Source organism: Ranitomeya imitator, chromosome 9 (assembly GCF_032444005.1).
Source record: "Ranitomeya imitator isolate aRanImi1 chromosome 9, aRanImi1.pri, whole genome shotgun sequence".
In the NCBI taxonomy this organism is placed as follows: domain Eukaryota; kingdom Metazoa; phylum Chordata; class Amphibia; order Anura; family Dendrobatidae; genus Ranitomeya; species Ranitomeya imitator.
This window is the reverse complement of record NC_091290.1, coordinates 40,594,953-40,614,090: the sequence shown is the minus strand read 5'-3', so window position 1 is coordinate 40,614,090 and position 19,138 is coordinate 40,594,953. Positions and strand designations below refer to the sequence as shown.

Sequence of the window (19,138 nt, the reverse complement as noted above, 5' to 3'; positions counted from 1 at the left end):
GGTCACTGATTTCATTGTCTGAGATGTGTCTGAGAGGAGAAATCTCATTGCTCTTCGTCAGAGCTGAACCAATGAAAACAGCAACAAGAAAAAAGAAAGCAACAGTGTTAGCATGCTGCCCCATGTGTGCTTAACCACCAGCAACAGCAGGCTGTGCACCGATCTATGAGATGGGAACAAAAGGCTTTTAGTCTCTGTGTTCTCAGACAAGAGACCGGCGAGGGCGGCCGTTCACTGCGGGACATTTCTGACACATCCACGTACTTGAAAACATCACGTAATAATCTCCATGACACGGTGTCCAGAGCTCGGTGCACAGGATCCATTCCATGAGCGGGCTTATCCTCCACTGCATTCACTGTCTATGGGACTGTCTGGAATAATGGAGCTCTGCTTTCCCAGATGATCTCATAAACAATGAATGGAGCAGAGGTGCGCAGGCTTATCCTCCACTGCATTCATTGTCTACGGGACTGTCTGGAAATAACAGAGCTCTGTGTTCTCAGACGGTCCCATATACCATGAATGGAGCATAGTATGAGCAGCTCCACTTCCAAAGACATACTGATAGGATGTGAGTCCTGAGGGGGCAATAATGTCTGCAAAGTGAGACCGTTCTTATGAAGCATAATAAATAAGCATATTGATTGTACAGCACTTTACAGACATCACTGCACCCATCAGGGGTCATATCTCTTACAGGTCTGTCTTCAGAACATGGGAGGAAACCCACACAGTCACACAAAATCAGGGCTGTGGAGTCGGTAAGCCAAACCTCCGACTCCGACTCCTCAATTTCCATGACTCTGACTCCGACTCTGACTCCACTCCCTCATACATGGCTCATGTTTAGTTTAAGTAATGGTAACATCAGGCTTTTAATCATCATTATGATACATTAATCAAGCCATTTAGATAGAACACAAAATATATTTATTGGAATACAACTTTGGAACAAAAAACTTTTGCATATTTGCAATTTATTATACAGTATGCAGTAAGTGCAGTAAGTGGAAAAAATACAGCTTGCAACAAAAAAGTACTGAATAACATTTGTGCAGTCTATGAATTTGTTCTGAGAAATAGTAGTATCACCTCTATCAGATCTTCCTTCATAGATGACCTCAAATCTGGCCTAATTACAGTGCCTTGCGGAAGTATTCGGCCCCCTGGCTCTTTTCAACCTTTTCCCACATACTATGCTTCAAACATAAAGATACCAAATGTAAATTTTTGTGAAGAATCAACAACAAGTGGAACACAATTGTGAAGTTGAACGAAATTTATTGGTTATTTTAAATTTTTGTGGAAATTCAAAAACTGAAAAGTGGGGCGTGCAATATTATTCGGCTCCTTTAACTTAATACTTTGTTGCGCCACCTTTTCCTGCAATTACAAGTCTCTTGGGGCATGTCTATCAGTTTTGTACATTGAGAGACTGAAATTCTTGCCCATTCTTCCTTGGCAAACAGCTCGAGCTCAGTGAAGTTTGATGGAGATCGTTTGTGATCAGCAGTTTTCAGCTCTTTCCACAGATTCTCGATTGGATTGAGGTCTGGACTTAGAATGACCAAGTCAAACACCTGGATATGTTTATTTGTGAACCATTCCGTTGTAGATTTTGCTTTATGTTTGGGATCATTGTCTTGTTGGAAGACAAATCCCCGTCCCAACCTCAGGTCTTTTGCAGACTCCAACAGGTTTTCTTCAAGAATGGTCCTGTATTTGGCTCCATCCATCTTCCCAACAATTTTAACCATCTTCCCTGTCCCTGCTGCCACCACCATGTTTGACAGTGGGGATGGTGTGTTCAGGGTGATGAGCTGTGTTGCCTTTACGCCAAACATATCGTTTGGCATTGTTGCCAAAAAGTTTGATTTTGGTTTCATCTGACCAGAGCACCTTCTTCCACATGTTTGGTGTGTCTCCCAGTTGGCTTGTTGCAAACTTTAAACGATACTCTTTATGGATATCTTTGAGAAATGGCTTCCTTCTTGCCACTCTTCCATAAAGGCCAGATTTGTGCAGTATACGACTGATTGTTGTCCTATGGACAGACTGTCCCACCTCAGCTGTAGATCTCTACAGTTCATCCAGAGTGATCATGGGCCTCTTTGCTGCATCTCTGATCAGTCTTCTCCTTATTTGAGATAAAAGTTTAGAGGGACGGCCGGGTCTTGGTAGATTTGCAGTGGTATGATACTCCTTCCATTTCAATATGATCGCTTGCACAGTGCTCCTTGGGATGTTTAACGATTTGGAAATCATTTTGTATCCAAATCTGGCTTTAAACTTCTCCACAACAGTATCACGGACCTGCCTGTTGTGTTCCTTGGTCTTCATGATGCTCTCTGTGCTTCAAACAGAACCCTGAGACTATCACAGAGCAGGTGCATTTATACAGAGACTTGATTACACACAGGTGGATTATATTTATCATCATTAGGCATTTAGGACAACATTGGATCATTCAGAGATCCACAATGATCTTCTGGAGTGAGTTTGCTGCACTGAAAGTAAAGGGGCCGCATAATATTGCACGCCCCACTTTTCAGTTTTTGAATTTCCACAAAAATTTAAAATAACCAATAAATTTCGTTCAACTTCACAATTGTGTTCCACTTGTTGTTGTTTCTTCACCAAAAAGTTACATTTGGTATCTTTATGTTTGATGCATGATATGTGGGAAAAGGTTGAAAAGGTCAAGGGGGCCGAATACTTTCTCAAAGCACTGTATTTTAAGGCTAGAGAAGAACCTCTCTACACTAACTTCGGTTGGTGGCAAAGCAGTAACCACATGGGCGACATCTCTAAGGGTATGTTTCCACGCTCAGGAAACGCAGCGTCAAACACGCAGCGTCCAGATGTTACAGCATAGTGGAAGGGATTTAATGAAATCCCGTCTCCACTATGCATTAAAAGACGCATGCGGCAGACCCGCGGAAACTGACATGCGGTGTTTCTTTTCAGAACACAGCATGTCCTTACAATGCTCAAACAACGCAAGGACAACGCAGGTGACCTGCCAGTGACCTCAGGTGCAGATTTGGTGCAGATTTTACCTGCGTAAAATCCTGACCAAATCCTGATGCAATCCTAAACGTGGACACATACCCTAGCAATTTCAGGGTATAAAGGAATTGCCTCGTGCACAGTCAGTTTTGATGAACGATTGAACTCTTCTACTTCTTTGAGAGCGAGTGAAAAATTTTGCTGAAATATGGTCAATCTGTTTTCCATGGGAGTGGAATCTTTTTCCCTGCGGCAACGCTTTGCCTGCTCCATGTCGTCCAAATACTTTTCAAAATCAAACTCCTCATCTGGAGACGATGAAGAAACGGCAGCAGCAGCACTGGCAGGACCCGGGTCCTCTTGCTCTTGGCTGTCCTGTAGCCACTCATCCTAACTGCTACCTAAATCATAGCTTCTTTTCCTTTTGTAAGCTGTTGATCATCCTGCAGTATACAATGACTCAGGTCCACATAAACAGCTGCAGAACAATTTCATTGAAGCAGCAATGCCATCTGTGAATAAACCTCCTCTTTGGGACAGGCAAAACAACAAGTTCTTCCACTCCTTTATAAAAATACCAGGAGTTAAATCCTCAGCTTGTAACTTGTTAGTCACTGTAAATGGGTGATGAAGCAATTCCTTCAATTCAGCCACCTGTGTCCATTGACCTTCATGTAGTGTTACCTGAGTGTTGGCCATATCTACAAGGAAGGGTTTCAGCTCAAGCAATTGCTCAATCATTAAATAGGTGCTGCCCCACTGAGTGGCTTGATCCACAATTGCCCCTTTTCCAGTACGACTCTTCAAGATGGAATCAATTTTAGGGGCTCTGGCAGCAATAGCCAATTTCCTCACTTTGCTAATCAGAGTTCCAGCATGTCCCTCTTGCAGACGATCTCTTATTGCCAGCTGCAGCGTGTGCACAACTCAGTGCATGTGATGAATAGGAAAGAGGTGTGAAGCAGCTTCAACAAGATCATCTCCATCAGTCATGTTCATGCCCAGCGGTGCCAAGAGAAGCCAAAAGAAACTGGTATAAATGTATGTGGGAGAAAGAGAGACGAAACGGGCCCTGAGAAACGACAAACAGGTTCTCTACAGCCGCACTGTGCTCCGTAAGATGGATGGCTGATAGATGATGTAGATGGGTGATGGAAGCATTATGGATAGTTAGGATTGAAGCAAAGATTATATAAGAAAGCTACAAAACTTTTGATACCACAATAAATGATTAAATGGGTATTCCTTTCCAGTTTACCATTTTTGCCATATTTATGTCAAGCAATCCAGTCCTGCAAATGTATATGTATCAAAACCACCTTTCCATAACAAAATACTTATAGAAAAAAGAGGCTATCACTGATAGTTTAAAAAGTACAATATTTATTGAAACAGATAAAATAACAAGCAACAAAAAAATTCTACTACTAAAATACGCTGGGAGCAACACGTGGTCGGGACAACAAAGTCCACACAACCCATGCAAAATATGGATGTAATAACAAAAATGTAAACAATAATGTAAACAAGTTATATGGCGTAGCAAGACAAAAATCACTAGGCATCAAATGCAAGGCATTATTACAAGAGAGGGGAGAGATATGAAATTACAGCTCTAACTGGAGAAAGTACAATACCGTTAAACATATCCCCAAAGAGCACATATACAAATCCCACCGTTAACAAACTAAATGCAGGCCAGGTATATAGACAGATAGATATATCTCAAGCATGACTGCTACGAAAGATTTACCATGCATAATCCCTATCTATACCTGCCTCAATGTCCCTAACAGGGAATCTGTAAGCTGTATGATATAATAGCTAGCAATGCTTATAATAAAGGTGCCTAGTAAAAGACTAATACTACCTGCTACAAGGGTAGACGAGCATGCACTCCCTATATAAGTAATTTGTAAACATCCCTATCCTGGGAACTTAATAAAGTGCATGCCACAACGGCCCATAAGCCATAAATACTAAGTGTATAAAAGATAAACTTACATGGATTCTTATTGTCCCAACCCAGAGCGTTCCACAGCGACCCCGACAGCGCCGTTTTGCCTGACTGGCTTCCTCAACAAGGGGGCGTAAGTGTCTTACATCCAGCTACTCTGACTATATATAAGCCCAGCACAGCTGTAAAGAAGCGTCTCCTAATGAATACACAACAGCGCATGCGTCAGTCAATGCGCGTAACAAAAAAAGGGGGCGACCACTGATACTCCGCACAGCTGACAGCAAGCGTCTCCTGATGAATATGTAATGGCGCATGCGTCAGTCCGAGCGCGTCACACAAGGAGGCGACTTCCGGTACACCGCACATAGAGAGCGAGCGTACAACGCTTCACTCCCCCCCTGCACGGCGTCGGAAGTCACCATGACAACGCCAGACCAGCGCATGCGCGCATCATCAACAGAGGCAGGAGCTAAAACAAATAGACCCACGGCAGAGAAGGAACGCAAAGAAGCCCATAGAGCTGATGGTAACAAAGTCCCCAGGGCAGCGCGATCCTAATGACACCAATTCCCATCTATAGAAATATAACAGATAAACCCACGGCTATAAAGGAACACTGGAACGCCCGTAGGGCAGATGGTAAAACAAGGTATCACCAGGGCAGCGCGATCCTAGTGACACAAATTCTAATCTGTGGACTCATAAATCTCCAAGGGGACACAGGCAACTAAAATAATCCCCAGATAACATACTCTAAATAAATATATATATACTCATCAATAATAGAAGAATAAATAACCTATACCCTATATTTGTATTAGCCCTTATATACATAATAGTGTAGACATCAATATAATATAAAACTGCCATAAATAGAAAAATGTCTCTACGCTATCAATGCAATAACACTAACTACCACTGTATTTTCATATTATACAAAATTATTATACAAACTGTGAAACTATATCTATATAACAAATATTCCCATAGTAATTACTAAACCAAAATATATGAATACAGGACCAAACAACTAATGGTACACAATACTTATTACAAAAGAGATAACAATATCCCATATACAAACAATTAAATATAATTCTATAGCCGAATCTTCTAATGTTCTTTTTTCTTCCTTATTCATCTGTAGATGGAGACCTCAAAAAGGACAACAATCACCAACACGCTTCAACGCCAGGTAAGTAGCCACCAATATAAGAAAAGGACAACTATAAAGAATAAAAGAAAATTAATAAAAATAATAATACAAGACACAAACGAACACAATTAAAACCAAGGATACAGGACTATGAATAGAGATATAGAAACAAACAGACTGCTAAGAGATTGTAAACTACCAAAAGAACAGATATTGATATCCCATAAACACTACAGACAGAATCTTCATGTACTTCAAGAAAAAACATATATATATCTTTTAAGGCCTACAAAAATGATCCAAAACCCTGCGTCTCATTAAGACCATCAGGGGCTAGAGTACCAAGCAAATAAATCCACTTGCTTTCTTTTTGCGCAAGTATTTTTGCCACGTTACCACCTCTTCTTCCCAAATGGATTTGATCAATTGCCTGGATTTTAAGCCCTCTAGGGTCAGACTTGTGGCAAAGTTTAAAATGCCTAGATAGAGTTTTCAAGGCACTTGGATCAGTTATAGTAACAGATTTTTCAATATCTCTTACGTGTTCTCTCGTTCTAGCACGTAATTCACGTGTAGTTAAACCGATATAAACTTTGCCACACAGACACTGAGCATGATAAATAACATTTTTGGATGTACATGTAAGCCTCTTTCTTATTTCAAAGATTCTAGATCCGTCATGGTTAACAAATGATTTACTTTTGAACATATTACTGCATCCCTTACACATATTGCAAGGAAAAAAGCCATTCTCACCAAAAGTACCTGTTACAGACCCAGTTGCTGTATAATGACTGTGTACGAGAAGATCTTTAAGATTCCTTGATTTTCTCGGAACCATCAATGGCCGATCCGGCAAAATTGTTTTCAAAACTGGGTCCGTTTGCAAGATGTTCCAATGCTTTCGCATAATCCCACATAGTTCCGGCCATTGTTTGTTGAACCTCGTAATGAATCGTACTTCGCTTGTTGCCTTTTTGGAGGTCTTCACCTTCTTTCCATTCCCATACAATAATTCATCCCTAGAGACAATAGCGGCTTTTTTGCGGCCTTTTTTGATTTGACGATTACTATATCCTCTATCAGAGAACCTTCTGGCTAGATCAGATGCCTGGTGTTCATAATCATCTACAGTGGTACAGATTCTCTTGATTCTAAGAAATTGCCCAGTTGGAATGCCATTGATTGTAGACTTATGATGGGCAGAAGAGGCATGCAGCAGTGTGTTAGTTGCTGTGGGTTTCCTGAACACATTGGTAATTATATTGCCATCTTCCAATACCCTAATATCCAGATCTAAAAATTCCACTTTTTTGCCAAAATTATAGGTCAACTTGATGTTACATTGATTTTGATTTAATTTCTTCATGGCTGCGGGCAATTTATCAATAGAGTCTTCCCATATGAATAGGATGTCGTCTATATAACGACTCCACCCTTGTATGGCATGACTATCCCACTCATCATCCTGGAATATCTGTCGTTCCCAGTACCCCATGAATAAGTTCGCATAGGCCGGGGCACAAGTGGCCCCCATGGCAGTACCTTGTTTTTGTATAAAGACTTCATCTTTAAATAAGAACACATTATGTTCCAATACAAACTTTAAAAGTACCAGGAGGAGTTCTATCAAAGATGTTTCTAGGTTACTCTCATACAGATAATGGGCCACAGCTTTCAAGCCATCATCCTGCTTAATGGATGAATATAGAGCCTCTACGTCAGCTGTAACTAAAACAGCTCCTTTCTCCAACTGTAACGTATCCAGTCTTTTCAACATCATTGTGGTGTCTTTGATGTAAGAAGGCAAGGAGGACACTAAAGGCTGTAGGTAATAGTCTATAACAGTACATATTATCTCACAGAGACTTCCATTTCCCGCCACAATTGGCCTACCTGGTGGGTCCAAAGAATTTTTATGCAATTTTGGTAAAAGTTAGAATGTGGCCATTCTGGGCTGTAACTTCAAAACAGTCTCCACCAGTCTTTTAGGGATGATTCCGTCATCAAACTCAGACTCAAGTATAGCCACAAGTTCACCTTGAAATTTAGCAAGAGGATTATAACATAATTTTTTGTAGCAATTACTGTCATTTAGGATTTTATAGGCCTGTTTTTCATACATTTTACAAGGCCAAAGTTGGAGAAAGGAGCTGTTTTAGTTACAGCTGACGTAGAGGCTCTATATTCATCCATTAAGCATGATGATGGCTTGAAAGCTGTGGCCCATTATCTGTATGAGAGTAACCTAGAAATATCTTTGATAGAACTCCTCCTGGTACTTTTAAAGTTTGTATTGGAACATAATGTGTTCATATTTAAAGATGAAGTCTTTATACAAAAACAAGGTACTGCCATGGGGGCCACTTGTGCCCCGGCCTATGCGAACTTATTCATGGGGTACTGGGAACGACAGATATTCCAGGATGATGAGTGGGATAGTCATACCATACAAGGGTGGAGTCGTTATATAGACGACATCCTATTCATATGGGAAGACTCTATTGATAAATTGCCCGCAGCCATGAAGAAATTAAATCAAAATCAATGTAACATCAAGTTGACCTATAATTTTGGCAAAAAAGTGGAATTTTTAGATCTGGATATTAGGGTATTGGAAGATGGCAATATAATTACCAATGTGTTCAGGAAACCCACAGCAACTAACACACTGCTGCATGCCTCTTCTGCCCATCATAGGTCTACAATCAATGGCATTCCAACTGGGCAATTTCTTAGAATCAAGAGAATCTGTACCACTGTAGATGATTATGAACACCAGGCATCTGATCTAGCCAGAAGGTTCTCTGATAGAGGATATAGTAATCGTCAAATCAAAAAAGGCCGCAAAAAAGCCGCTATTGTCTCTAGGGATGAATTATTGTATGGGAATGGAAAGAAGGTGAAGACCTCCAAAAAGGCAACAAGCGAAGTACGATTCATTACGAGGTTCAACAAACAATGGCCGGAACTATGTGGGATTATGCGAAAGCATTGGAACATCTTGCAAACGGACCCAGTTTTGAAAACAATTTTGCCGGATCGGCCATTGATGGTTCCGAGAAGATCAAGGAATCTTAAAGATCTTCTCGTACACAGTCATTATACAGCAACTGGGTCTGTAACAGGTACTTTTGGTGAGAATGGCTTTTTTCCTTGCAATATGTGTAAGGGATGCAGTAATATGTTCAAAAGTAAATCATTTGTTAACCATGACGGATCTAGAATCTTTGAAATAAGAAAGAGGCTTACATGTACATCCAAAAATGTTATTTATCATGCTCAGTGTCTGTGTGGCAAAGTTTATATCGGTTTAACTACACGTGAATTACGTGCTAGAACGAGAGAACACGTAAGAGATATTGAAAAATCTGTTACTATAACTGATCCAAGTGCCTTGAAAACTCTATCTAGGCATTTTAAACTTTGCCACAAGTCTGACCCTAGAGGGCTTAAAATCCAGGGAATTGATCAAATCCATTTGGGAAGAAGAGGTGGTAACGTGGCAAAAATACTTGCGCAAAAAGAAAGCAAGTGGATTTATTTGCTTGGTACTCTAGCCCCTGATGGTCTTAATGAGACGCAGGGTTTTGGATCATTTTTGTAGGCCTTAAAAGATATATATATGTTTTTTCTTGAAGTACATGAAGATTCAGTCTGTAGTGTTTATGGGATATCAATATCTGTTCTTTTGGTAGTTTACAATCTCTTAGCAGTCTGTTTGTTTCTATATCTCTATTCATAGTCCTGTATCCTTGGTTTTAATTGTGTTCGTTTGTGTCTTGTATTATTATTTTTATTAATTTTCTTTTATTCTTTATAGTTGTCCTTTTCTTATATTGGTGGCTACTTACCTGGCGTTGAAGCGTGTTGGTGATTGTTGTCCTTTTTGAGGTCTCCATCTACAGATGAATAAGGAAGAAAAAAGAACATTAGAAGATTCGGCTATAGAATTATATTTAATTGTTTGTATATGGGATATTGTTATCTCTTTTGTAATAAGTATTGTGCACCATTAGTTGTTTGGTCCTGTATTCATATATTTTGGTTTAGTAATTACTATGGGAATATTTGTTATATAGATATAGTTTCACAGTTTGTATAATAATTTTGTATAATATGAAAATACAGTGGTAGTTAGTGTTATTGCATTGATAGCGTAGAGACATTTTTCTATTTATGGCAGTTTTATATTATATTGATGTCTACACTATTATGTATATAAGGGCTAATACTAATATAGGGTATAGGTTATTTATTCTTCTATTATTGATGAGTATATATATATTTATTTAGAGTATGTTATCCGGGGATTATTTTAGTTGCCTGTGTCCCCTTGGAGATTTATGAGTCCATAGATTAGAATTTGTGTCACTAGGATCGCGCTGCCCTGGTGATACCTTGTTTTACCATCTGCCCTACGGGCGTTCCAGTGTTCCTTTATAGCCGTGGGTTTATCTGTTATATTTCTATAGATGGGAATTGGTGTCATTAGGATCGCGCTGCCCTGGGGACTTTGTTACCATCAGCTCTATGGGCTTCTTTGCGTTCCTTCTCTGCCGTGGGTCTATTTGTTTTAGCTCCTGCCTCTGTTGATGATGCGCGCATGCGCTGGTCTGGCGTTGTCATGGTGACTTCCGACGCCGTGCAGGGGGGGAGTGAAGCGTTGTACGCTCGCTCTCTATGTGCGGTGTACCGGAAGTCGCCTCCTTGTGTGACGCGCTCGGACTGACGCATGCGCCGTTACATATTCATCAGGAGACGCTTGCTGTCAGCTGTGCGGAGTATCAGTGGTCGCCCCCTTTTTTTGTTACGCGCATTGACTGACGCATGCGCTGTTGTGTATTCATTAGGAGACGCTTCTTTACAGCTGTGCTGGGCTTATATATAGTCAGAGTAGCTGGATGTAAGACACTTACGCCCCCTTGTTGAGGAAGCCAGTCAGGCGAAACGGCGCTGTCGGGGTCGCTGTGGAACGCTCTGGGTTGGGACAATAAGAATCCATGTAAGTTTATCTTTTATACACTTAGTGTTTATGGCTTATGGGCCGTTGTGGCATGCACTTTATTAAGTTCCCAGGATAGGGATGTTTACAAATTACTTATATAGGGAGTGCATGCTCGTCTACCCTTGTAGCAGGTAGTATTAGTCTTTTACTAGGCACCTTTATTATAAGCATTGCTAGCTATTATATCATACAGCTTACAGATTCCCTGTTAGGGACATTGAGGCAGGTATAGATAGGGATTATGCATGGTAAATCTTTCGTAGCAGTCATGCTTGAGATATATCTATCTGTCTATATACCTGGCCTGCATTTAGTTTGTTAACGGTGGGATTTGTATATGTGCTCTTTGGGGATATGTTTAACGGTATTGTACTTTCTCCAGTTAGAGCTGTAATTTCATATCTCTCCCCTCTCTTGTAATAATGCCTTGCATTTGATGCCTAGTGATTTTTGTCTTGCTACGCCATATAACTTGTTTACATTATTGTTTACATTTTTGTTATTACATCCATATTTTGCATGGGTTGTGTGGACTTTGTTGTCCCGACCACGTGTTGCTCCCAGCGTATTTTAGTAGTAGAATTTTTTTGTTGTTTGTTATTTTATCTGTTTCAATAAATATTGTACTTTTTAAACTATCAGTGATAGCCTCTTTTTTTCTATAAGTATTTTGTTATGGAAAGGTGGTTTTGATATGAAGCATTTGAGGTGTGTCTTGCACTATCTATGGATTTATGAGATTATTAAAATGTATATGTATGATGCCATATACAAAGTGCTGTGCCCCGCAGCCGCCTGTCACGATATGTAGTGACCCCACAGCGTGTAGCTCAGTGGACGGCACAATGCACACACACACAATGGGATGGAAACAGAGAGAGGAAGGCCCTACTGTTAGGGAAATGAGGGATGCACACCTCCCACTCAAACCTGAGACTGACCTTGCACTCCCCTATTGCCCTAAGTGGGTCCTTCCCCCACCGACGTCATTAATCTCATCCGTTGCTGTTACCTAGCACTGCCCTGGCTAGTGCACTGGCTGACAAGGGCACTAGCCTCATCACTGCAGATGGAACGACACAGAGGACAGTGACAAACACGAGACCGATGAAGACAAAAACACCTATCTTAGCTTAACAGCCTTCTCTGCTACAAGCACTGCACAGCAGAAGAAAGGCACCCAGACCACGAATCCAGCTGAAACAACACAGCAGCTAGAGAGCTCCTTCCTCCAGGCTTGGTCAATATAGAATGCTCTATGACTGACAGTCAGCTGATGCATCAGGTGACTATTTAAAGGATGGTGAGAGTGGTCACCACCTACATCAGCTGACCTAGCCACTCTGCAGTTGCAGCAGGGTTCCAGCAGGGGAAACTCACATTAACCCCCGCTGGTCCTGAAAGGAAAAAAGCTCCATTTAAATCAAAGTGGAACCAGAGCTGCCACAAATCCAAAAATGGATCGTGACACCGCCTTATCCTCACACTGGGTCAGTGGATGGTTCACCACCGTCAGTTATTGCCACTAATGGATGATGAGAACTAGATAAACACCCAGCCAGAAAGAGGAGAACCTCAAGTTTCAGTGTCATTATTATATATCCCAAGAATCAGTGTGTAATTATTCTGTTCTGTAATTTTCTGCATCATTACTCCCTATTCAAGGTATCAGTGTCATTACCCTGTACCCAAAGTGTTTGTGTCATTATGCTGTAACCCAAGTGTCAGTGTCATTATGTACTGTTTGCAGGAGAGAAAATGAAGCATACACTGAAAGGAACACGCAGCCTACAGTGAAACATGGCGGAGGGCTTGGGGATTTCTACAGTGAAGCATAGTGGGACCTTATTGATTCCTGCAGTGATGCATGGTGGTGGCTTGCTGATGCTTATAGTGTAGCACAGTGGCAGTTGCCAGGTAATACAGTGGCTCAGCGGTTAGCACTGGAGTTATTGGTTCAACTCTGACCAACGATGAGATTCCTCTTCCTAGGAGTATGCAGGAATCATCTTCTGACAATCCCTCATACTGAACTGAGTACGGTGGACTCTTCATCTGGCAATTCCCCAGATACTGGCACATACTCTGTACTAAATGGAAACTGGGGAGAGTATAAATTGCTGCTCTGTGCTTGTGCAGTGCGACACCATAGTGGATGGTTGAGATTTTGGGGAGGCTGGTATTGGTTAATGGTCAGAGGGACATCAGTCAGGACTGGGAGGACTCGAACCCAGGACTCCGTGACTCTCTTTGCTGGTGGTAACGCCTAGAGGACTCTTCACTAGTATTTAGCACTCAGTGCACAAGGCGTCAAAAGTTTACGGTATAGTTTAGTGCCCAAAACAAGTTTACAGTTAATATATAGATAAATGTGTTAAGTATTTGCTTGTTATATGGCCATGGTACATTGAAAGTGATAATCTTGGCGTTAACGCTATTCTTATTTTTTCCAGATCAAGAAGGTGGGTCCAGCCTGTCATCCGCTTTTGGGGGCTCGGCAGTAGTCAGAAAAGACCATCTGGAGAAAGTCGCAAAAGGGTGCTGCTACAAGGTTAATAACAAATATGATGAGAAAATCCCACCATACTCCCCTGAAAAGGTGGTGCGGGCAGCCCTGGAGCTGGTAAATCAGACAATGCCATACAGTGTTACCCGCGCCAATTGTGAACACTTTGCCACAGAACTGCGATACGGAAAAGGCTTCTCCGACCAGGTATGGTGCATTATCTAGATGCAGTGTCAATCTTATTGGTGCCGAGACACCGCAGGGTACAGATGGCAAAAAAGACAACTTGATAAAAAATGTGTTTCCTTTTCCATACAGCAGGAAATATGTTGTTTTCTCATGATTTAGGGACGCGTGATTTGTGCAGGAATAGTGAAGAATTCTCAGCATGCTTAAATTGAAGAGAATTTATGAGAAGGTTTTTGATATGTATTCTGAGAACAGCATGATGTAGGGACAGAGACCCTGATTCCAGCGATGTATAACTTACTGGGCTGTGTGTTGCTTTTTCAATAAAATCAGTGTTTTATCATCAGGAGATTATCACTATAGGACTAGGTGTCCCGTGTCTTCTGATCTAACCACGCCTCCAGCAACTTTCTGCCCATACACAGTGAACATAGGATGCTACCAAACAGAGGGGTGGGCGAGGTAATGAACAGCTCAGCATTCAAAGCACTGCTAGATCTGCAGTATAGAAAAAAGAAAAAAGGACAGCATGCAGACCAGCAAGTGATACTTTGCTGGAATCAGGCTCTCAGCCCCTACATCATGTTGTACTCAGATTATATAGCAAAAAAACGGCTCACAGATTCCCTTTAAGGGAACTTTAATGGTAGAATAAACAGAAATTATGAAGCATCTAAATAAGGTTTTCAACGTTGAACTTTTCCATCAGAGAACCAAACAATCCTTAATGTCCTGGAGAAGATAACCCCACTTAGGGGCCAATCACTTGTCACTTGGGTCGATCTCTTATAGGCTGATTCTCAAGTTACCCATTTAAAATAAGTAGTAAAAAACCAATAATAGTAAAGAGTTTTATAGTTTATTGTGTTGTGCCTTGGTGCACCTTTACTGTAGCACATTTTTAGTGCTCTTTCTATGCTCGAGGCAGTGCTGTCCATCACCAGCGAGGGAGGCGGAGACATGCAAAACCAGTGGGCGGAGCAGTGAACTGAGCTTCTTGGCCACACCCAGGGTGCAGCAAGCAAGCTAATTAGCATATTTGATTAAACGTCAGTTTTTGCAGAATGGAGGCAGAAATTAGACTTTTTTCTAGGACCCATACTCCCTGTAAGACTTTGTGGCTAGTTTATACTGAAAAGTTTGGGTCCACCAGTTCCCTTTAATTTTTTTTGTTTCAGTACAATGGGATTGCCTTGCAGTTTTCTATATCATTTCCAATGTACAGACAAATCAATTCTTCGTTGTTTCAGGTTGCCAACGCTGCGGTGTACACGGCTGTCGGAGGAGGAATCTTTGCTGCCGTTCTGGCCGCCATAGCTGTCGTTACCAGAAGCAGAAGACAAAACCAATGAGAACATAGAAATACATTTGTGCGCGGCAACATTTTTGCAAATTAGATTAAAATAAAAAAAAAATAGATCTGTCACAAAACAAACTGCATACATTTTTTTTAAATAAATCTCATAAACCTGATGAAGCTGCTGTATTTACTTAGAAAATCCATGCCAGATTGGCCGTTATTATACTTTTGGAAAAAACGTTCCTAACTGATATTAAAAAGTACATTTTTATTATTCCAGCTTCTGCCTTAATATTCAGATTATAGAGCCATTCTCAAGTGGATTTTCAGTGTAAATACATCAGTCTCATCAAGTCCGATAGATCTATCTATGAGGTTTTTATTTTTTTTCTACTTCGAAGATGCTCTCTACTCTCTAAGTCAATGAAAAAGCTCAAAAGACGTCAAGGTGGTTTTTTTGGATTGTTTTGGCAACGATGACGCTTTTTAATGAAGGTAGTATTGTATCTAATATTAGTGTGAAATAATAAGTGAAAGCTTATTCTTATATTTATATTCTTATATTTATTATTCATAATGTACATATTAAGTTAAATAACTTTGTAATACGTCACATTCCTTATCTAATTCTAGTTTTACAGACTACTCCTTCTAGAATACAGGCTGTAGCTCAGGACCGACGCAAAATAAACTACAACAGTGTCCAAAGCAGTGAGCAGAACTAGCTGCGTCCTATATTCTTCTCTCCGCTGTCTAATACTGTACATCACATTTTATATTCTATTCTATGTAATATTGCACGAACATTTCCTGTATTTAAATATTAAAAAGAAATATATAATTTTTATTGTTATGTGTTCCCTTCGTCTGTGATCCTGCAGTAATTTATCACCTCCCAAAAAAAAACTATTTACCGTATCTGTAGATATCGGGCTACTCTACAAGTAAATCACATCTGACCGACCTACTGAAAGTGCAGCTACAAGGAGTAAATGAACCTTTTTTTCTCCCTGCAGCTTCTCGTCATTGGGTCTTTACATGGCTCTCAATACAGTGAGTGCACTGTAATCACTCCTGGGACTTTGAGTGACGGTTCGCTCTGCAGTGTGTATGTGCAGGCTGACAATCAATGTGCAGCTATTTACACTGTGTAGTGAGTGGTGACTGGAACAATGCACTGCTCCAAGTGGCTGCAGGGAGAATACAACTTCGTTTTCTCCTTGCAGCTACATTTCCAGTACACCATCGGAACATTATTTAAGTGCCATCAAATGTAACCAAATTCATTAATTAGTGGGATGCTGCCTACATACTTTAGGTCACATAGTCTAGTTATACTTCACAGTAACTACTGCTACCATCAATCCCAGCATTCTCTGTCCTTTTGTCCGGACATTGCTAATGTTGTGATGGCCGTGCTTCCTTATTGGATAGACCCTTTAACCCTGCTGTTGTCTTCGGTCTGGGGAGACCGATTTTGAACTTTGGTATTTTTGGGGGTGTTCAAGATGCGGTTCTGAAACTTGTGGTTGATTGACTTAAATGAGGATGGGTCGGTCGGCCACGGGTTTCAGAGCCGCATCTTGAATATTTTAAAGAATATTGAAGTTCAAGGTCGGTCGTTTTTGACCGAAGACAACAGCAGGGTTAAATGCTAGTGATGTTTTCCGGTCTTCCTTATAACATTTTTGCACCAGTAGAATCAAACCATGCAATTTCTGCAATTATTTATTTTTGCCTAAAGTGAGAGTGAACTGTCACTCGGAGGCTTCACATCACAACTGCATTTTTCTGCCGTGTAGTATACACAATATTGCACGCAATAAATACGTACGTCTCCAAAAACGTGGTGTGACCCTAGGCTTACTTCCGCGACAGAGAGGAAGCAGGGGAGGAGGAGATTTGGAACGGAGCTGTGAGCCTCGCTTCTGTAAGGCTACGTTCCCACAATGAGTTTTTGGTGAGTTTTTTTTTTTTGGCGCATATTTTTGAAAAATGCAAGGAACTGATTTTACTTCTTGGGTGTAGAATATCTTGAACATCAAAGTAACCAAAATCCTCTCATGGGAACATAGCCTAAGATATATTATGAATTGATGGTGGTATCATTAACATAGTAACATAGTAACATAGTTAGTAAGGCCGAAAAAAGACATTTGTCCATCCAGTTCAGCCTATATTCCATCATAATAAATACCCAGATCTACGTCCTTCTACAGAACCTAATAATTGTATGATACAATATTGTTCTGCTCCAGGAAGACATCCAGGCCTCTCTTGAACCCCTCGACTGAGTTCGCCATCACCACCTCCTCAGGCAAGCAATTCCAGATTCTCACTGCCCTAACAGTAAAGAATCCTCTTCTATGTTGGTGGAAAAACCTTCTCTCCTCCAGACGCAAAGAATGCCCCCTTGTGCCCGTCACCTTCCTTGGTATAAACAGATCCTCAGCGAGATATTTGTATTGTCCCCTTATATACTTATACATGGTTATTAGATCGCCCCTCAGTCGTCTTTTTTCTAGACTAAATAATCCTAATTTCGCTAATCTATCTGGGTATTGTAGTTCTCCCATCCCCTTTATTAATTTTGTTGCCCTCCTTTGTACTCTCTCTAGTTCCATTATATCCTTCCTGAGCACCGGTGCCCAAAACTGGACACAGTACTCCATGTGCGGTCTAACTAGGGATTTGTACAGAGGCAGTATAATGCTCTCATCATGTGTATCCAGACCTCTTTTAATGCACCCCATGATCCTGTTTGCCTTGGCAGCTGCTGCCTGGCACTGGCTGCTCCAGGTAAGTTTATCATTAACTAGGATCCCCAAGTCCTTCTCCCTGTCAGATTTACCCAGTGGTTTCCCGTTCAGTGTGTAATGGTGATATTGATTCCCTCTTCCCATGTGTATAACCTTACATTTATCATTGTTAAACCTCATCTGCCACCTTTCAGCCCAAGTTTCCAACTTATCCAGATCCATCTGTAGCAGAATACTATCTTCTCTTGTATTAACTGCTTTACATAGTTTTGTATCATCTGCAAATATCGATATTTTACTGTGTAAACCTTCTACCAGATCATTAATGAATATGTTGAAGAGAACAGGTCCCAATACTGACCCCTGCGGTACCCCACTGGTCACAGCGACCCAGTTAGAGACTATACCATTTATAACCACCCTCTGCTTTCTATCACTAAGCCAGTTACTAACCCATTTACACACATTTTCCCCCAGACCAAGCATTCTCATTTTGTGTACCAACCTCTTGTGCGGCACGGTATCAAACGCTTTGGAAAAATCGAGATATACCACGTCCAATGACTCACCGTGGTCCAGTCTATAGCTTACCTCTTCATAAAAACTGATTAGATTGGTTTGACAGGAGCGATTTCTCATAAACCCATGCTGATATGGAGTTAAACAGTTATTCTCATTGAGATAATCCAGAATAACATCCCTCAGAAACCCTTCAAATATTTTACCAACAATAGAGGTTAGACTTACTGGCCTATAATTTCCAGGTTCACTTTTAGAGCCCTTTTTGAATATTGGCACCACATTTGCTATGCGCCAGTCCTGCGGAACAGACCCTGTCGCTATAGAGTCACTAAAAATAAGAAATAATGGTTTATCTATTACATTACTTAGTTCTCTTAGTACTCGTGGGTGTATGCCATCCGGACCCGGAGATTTATCTATTTTAATCTTATTTAGCCGGTTTCGCACCTCTTCTTGGGTTAGATTGGTGACCCTTAATATAGGGTTTTCATTGTTTCTTGGGATTTCACCTAGCATTTCATTTTCCACCGTGAATACCGTGGAGAAGAAGGTGTTTAATATGTTAGCTTTTTCCTCGTCATCTACAACCATTCTTTCCTCACTATTTTTTAAGGGGCCTACATTTTCAGTTTTTATTCTTTTACTATTGATATAGTTGAAGAACAGTTTGGGATTAGTTTTACTCTCCTTAGCAATGTGCTTCTCTGTTTCCTTTTTGGCAGCTTT

At 40.8% G+C, this 19,138-nt stretch overlaps 1 protein-coding gene across 1 annotated transcript in view; it reads left to right on the top strand.

The window, feature by feature from the left end:
• Nucleotides 1-15,972, top strand: part of LOC138649862 (phospholipase A and acyltransferase 2-like) — a 50,911-nt gene extending 34,939 nt beyond the window's left edge. Inside the window, exons 5-6 of the mRNA XM_069740583.1 lie at nucleotides 13,590-13,849; nucleotides 15,082-15,972. Of these exons, the coding sequence (XP_069596684.1) occupies nucleotides 13,590-13,849; nucleotides 15,082-15,183 (362 nt within the window). The 3' untranslated portion in view covers nucleotides 15,184-15,972. The remainder of the gene's footprint in view (nucleotides 1-13,589; nucleotides 13,850-15,081) is intronic.
• The last annotated feature ends 3,166 nt before the right edge of the window (nucleotides 15,973-19,138 follow it).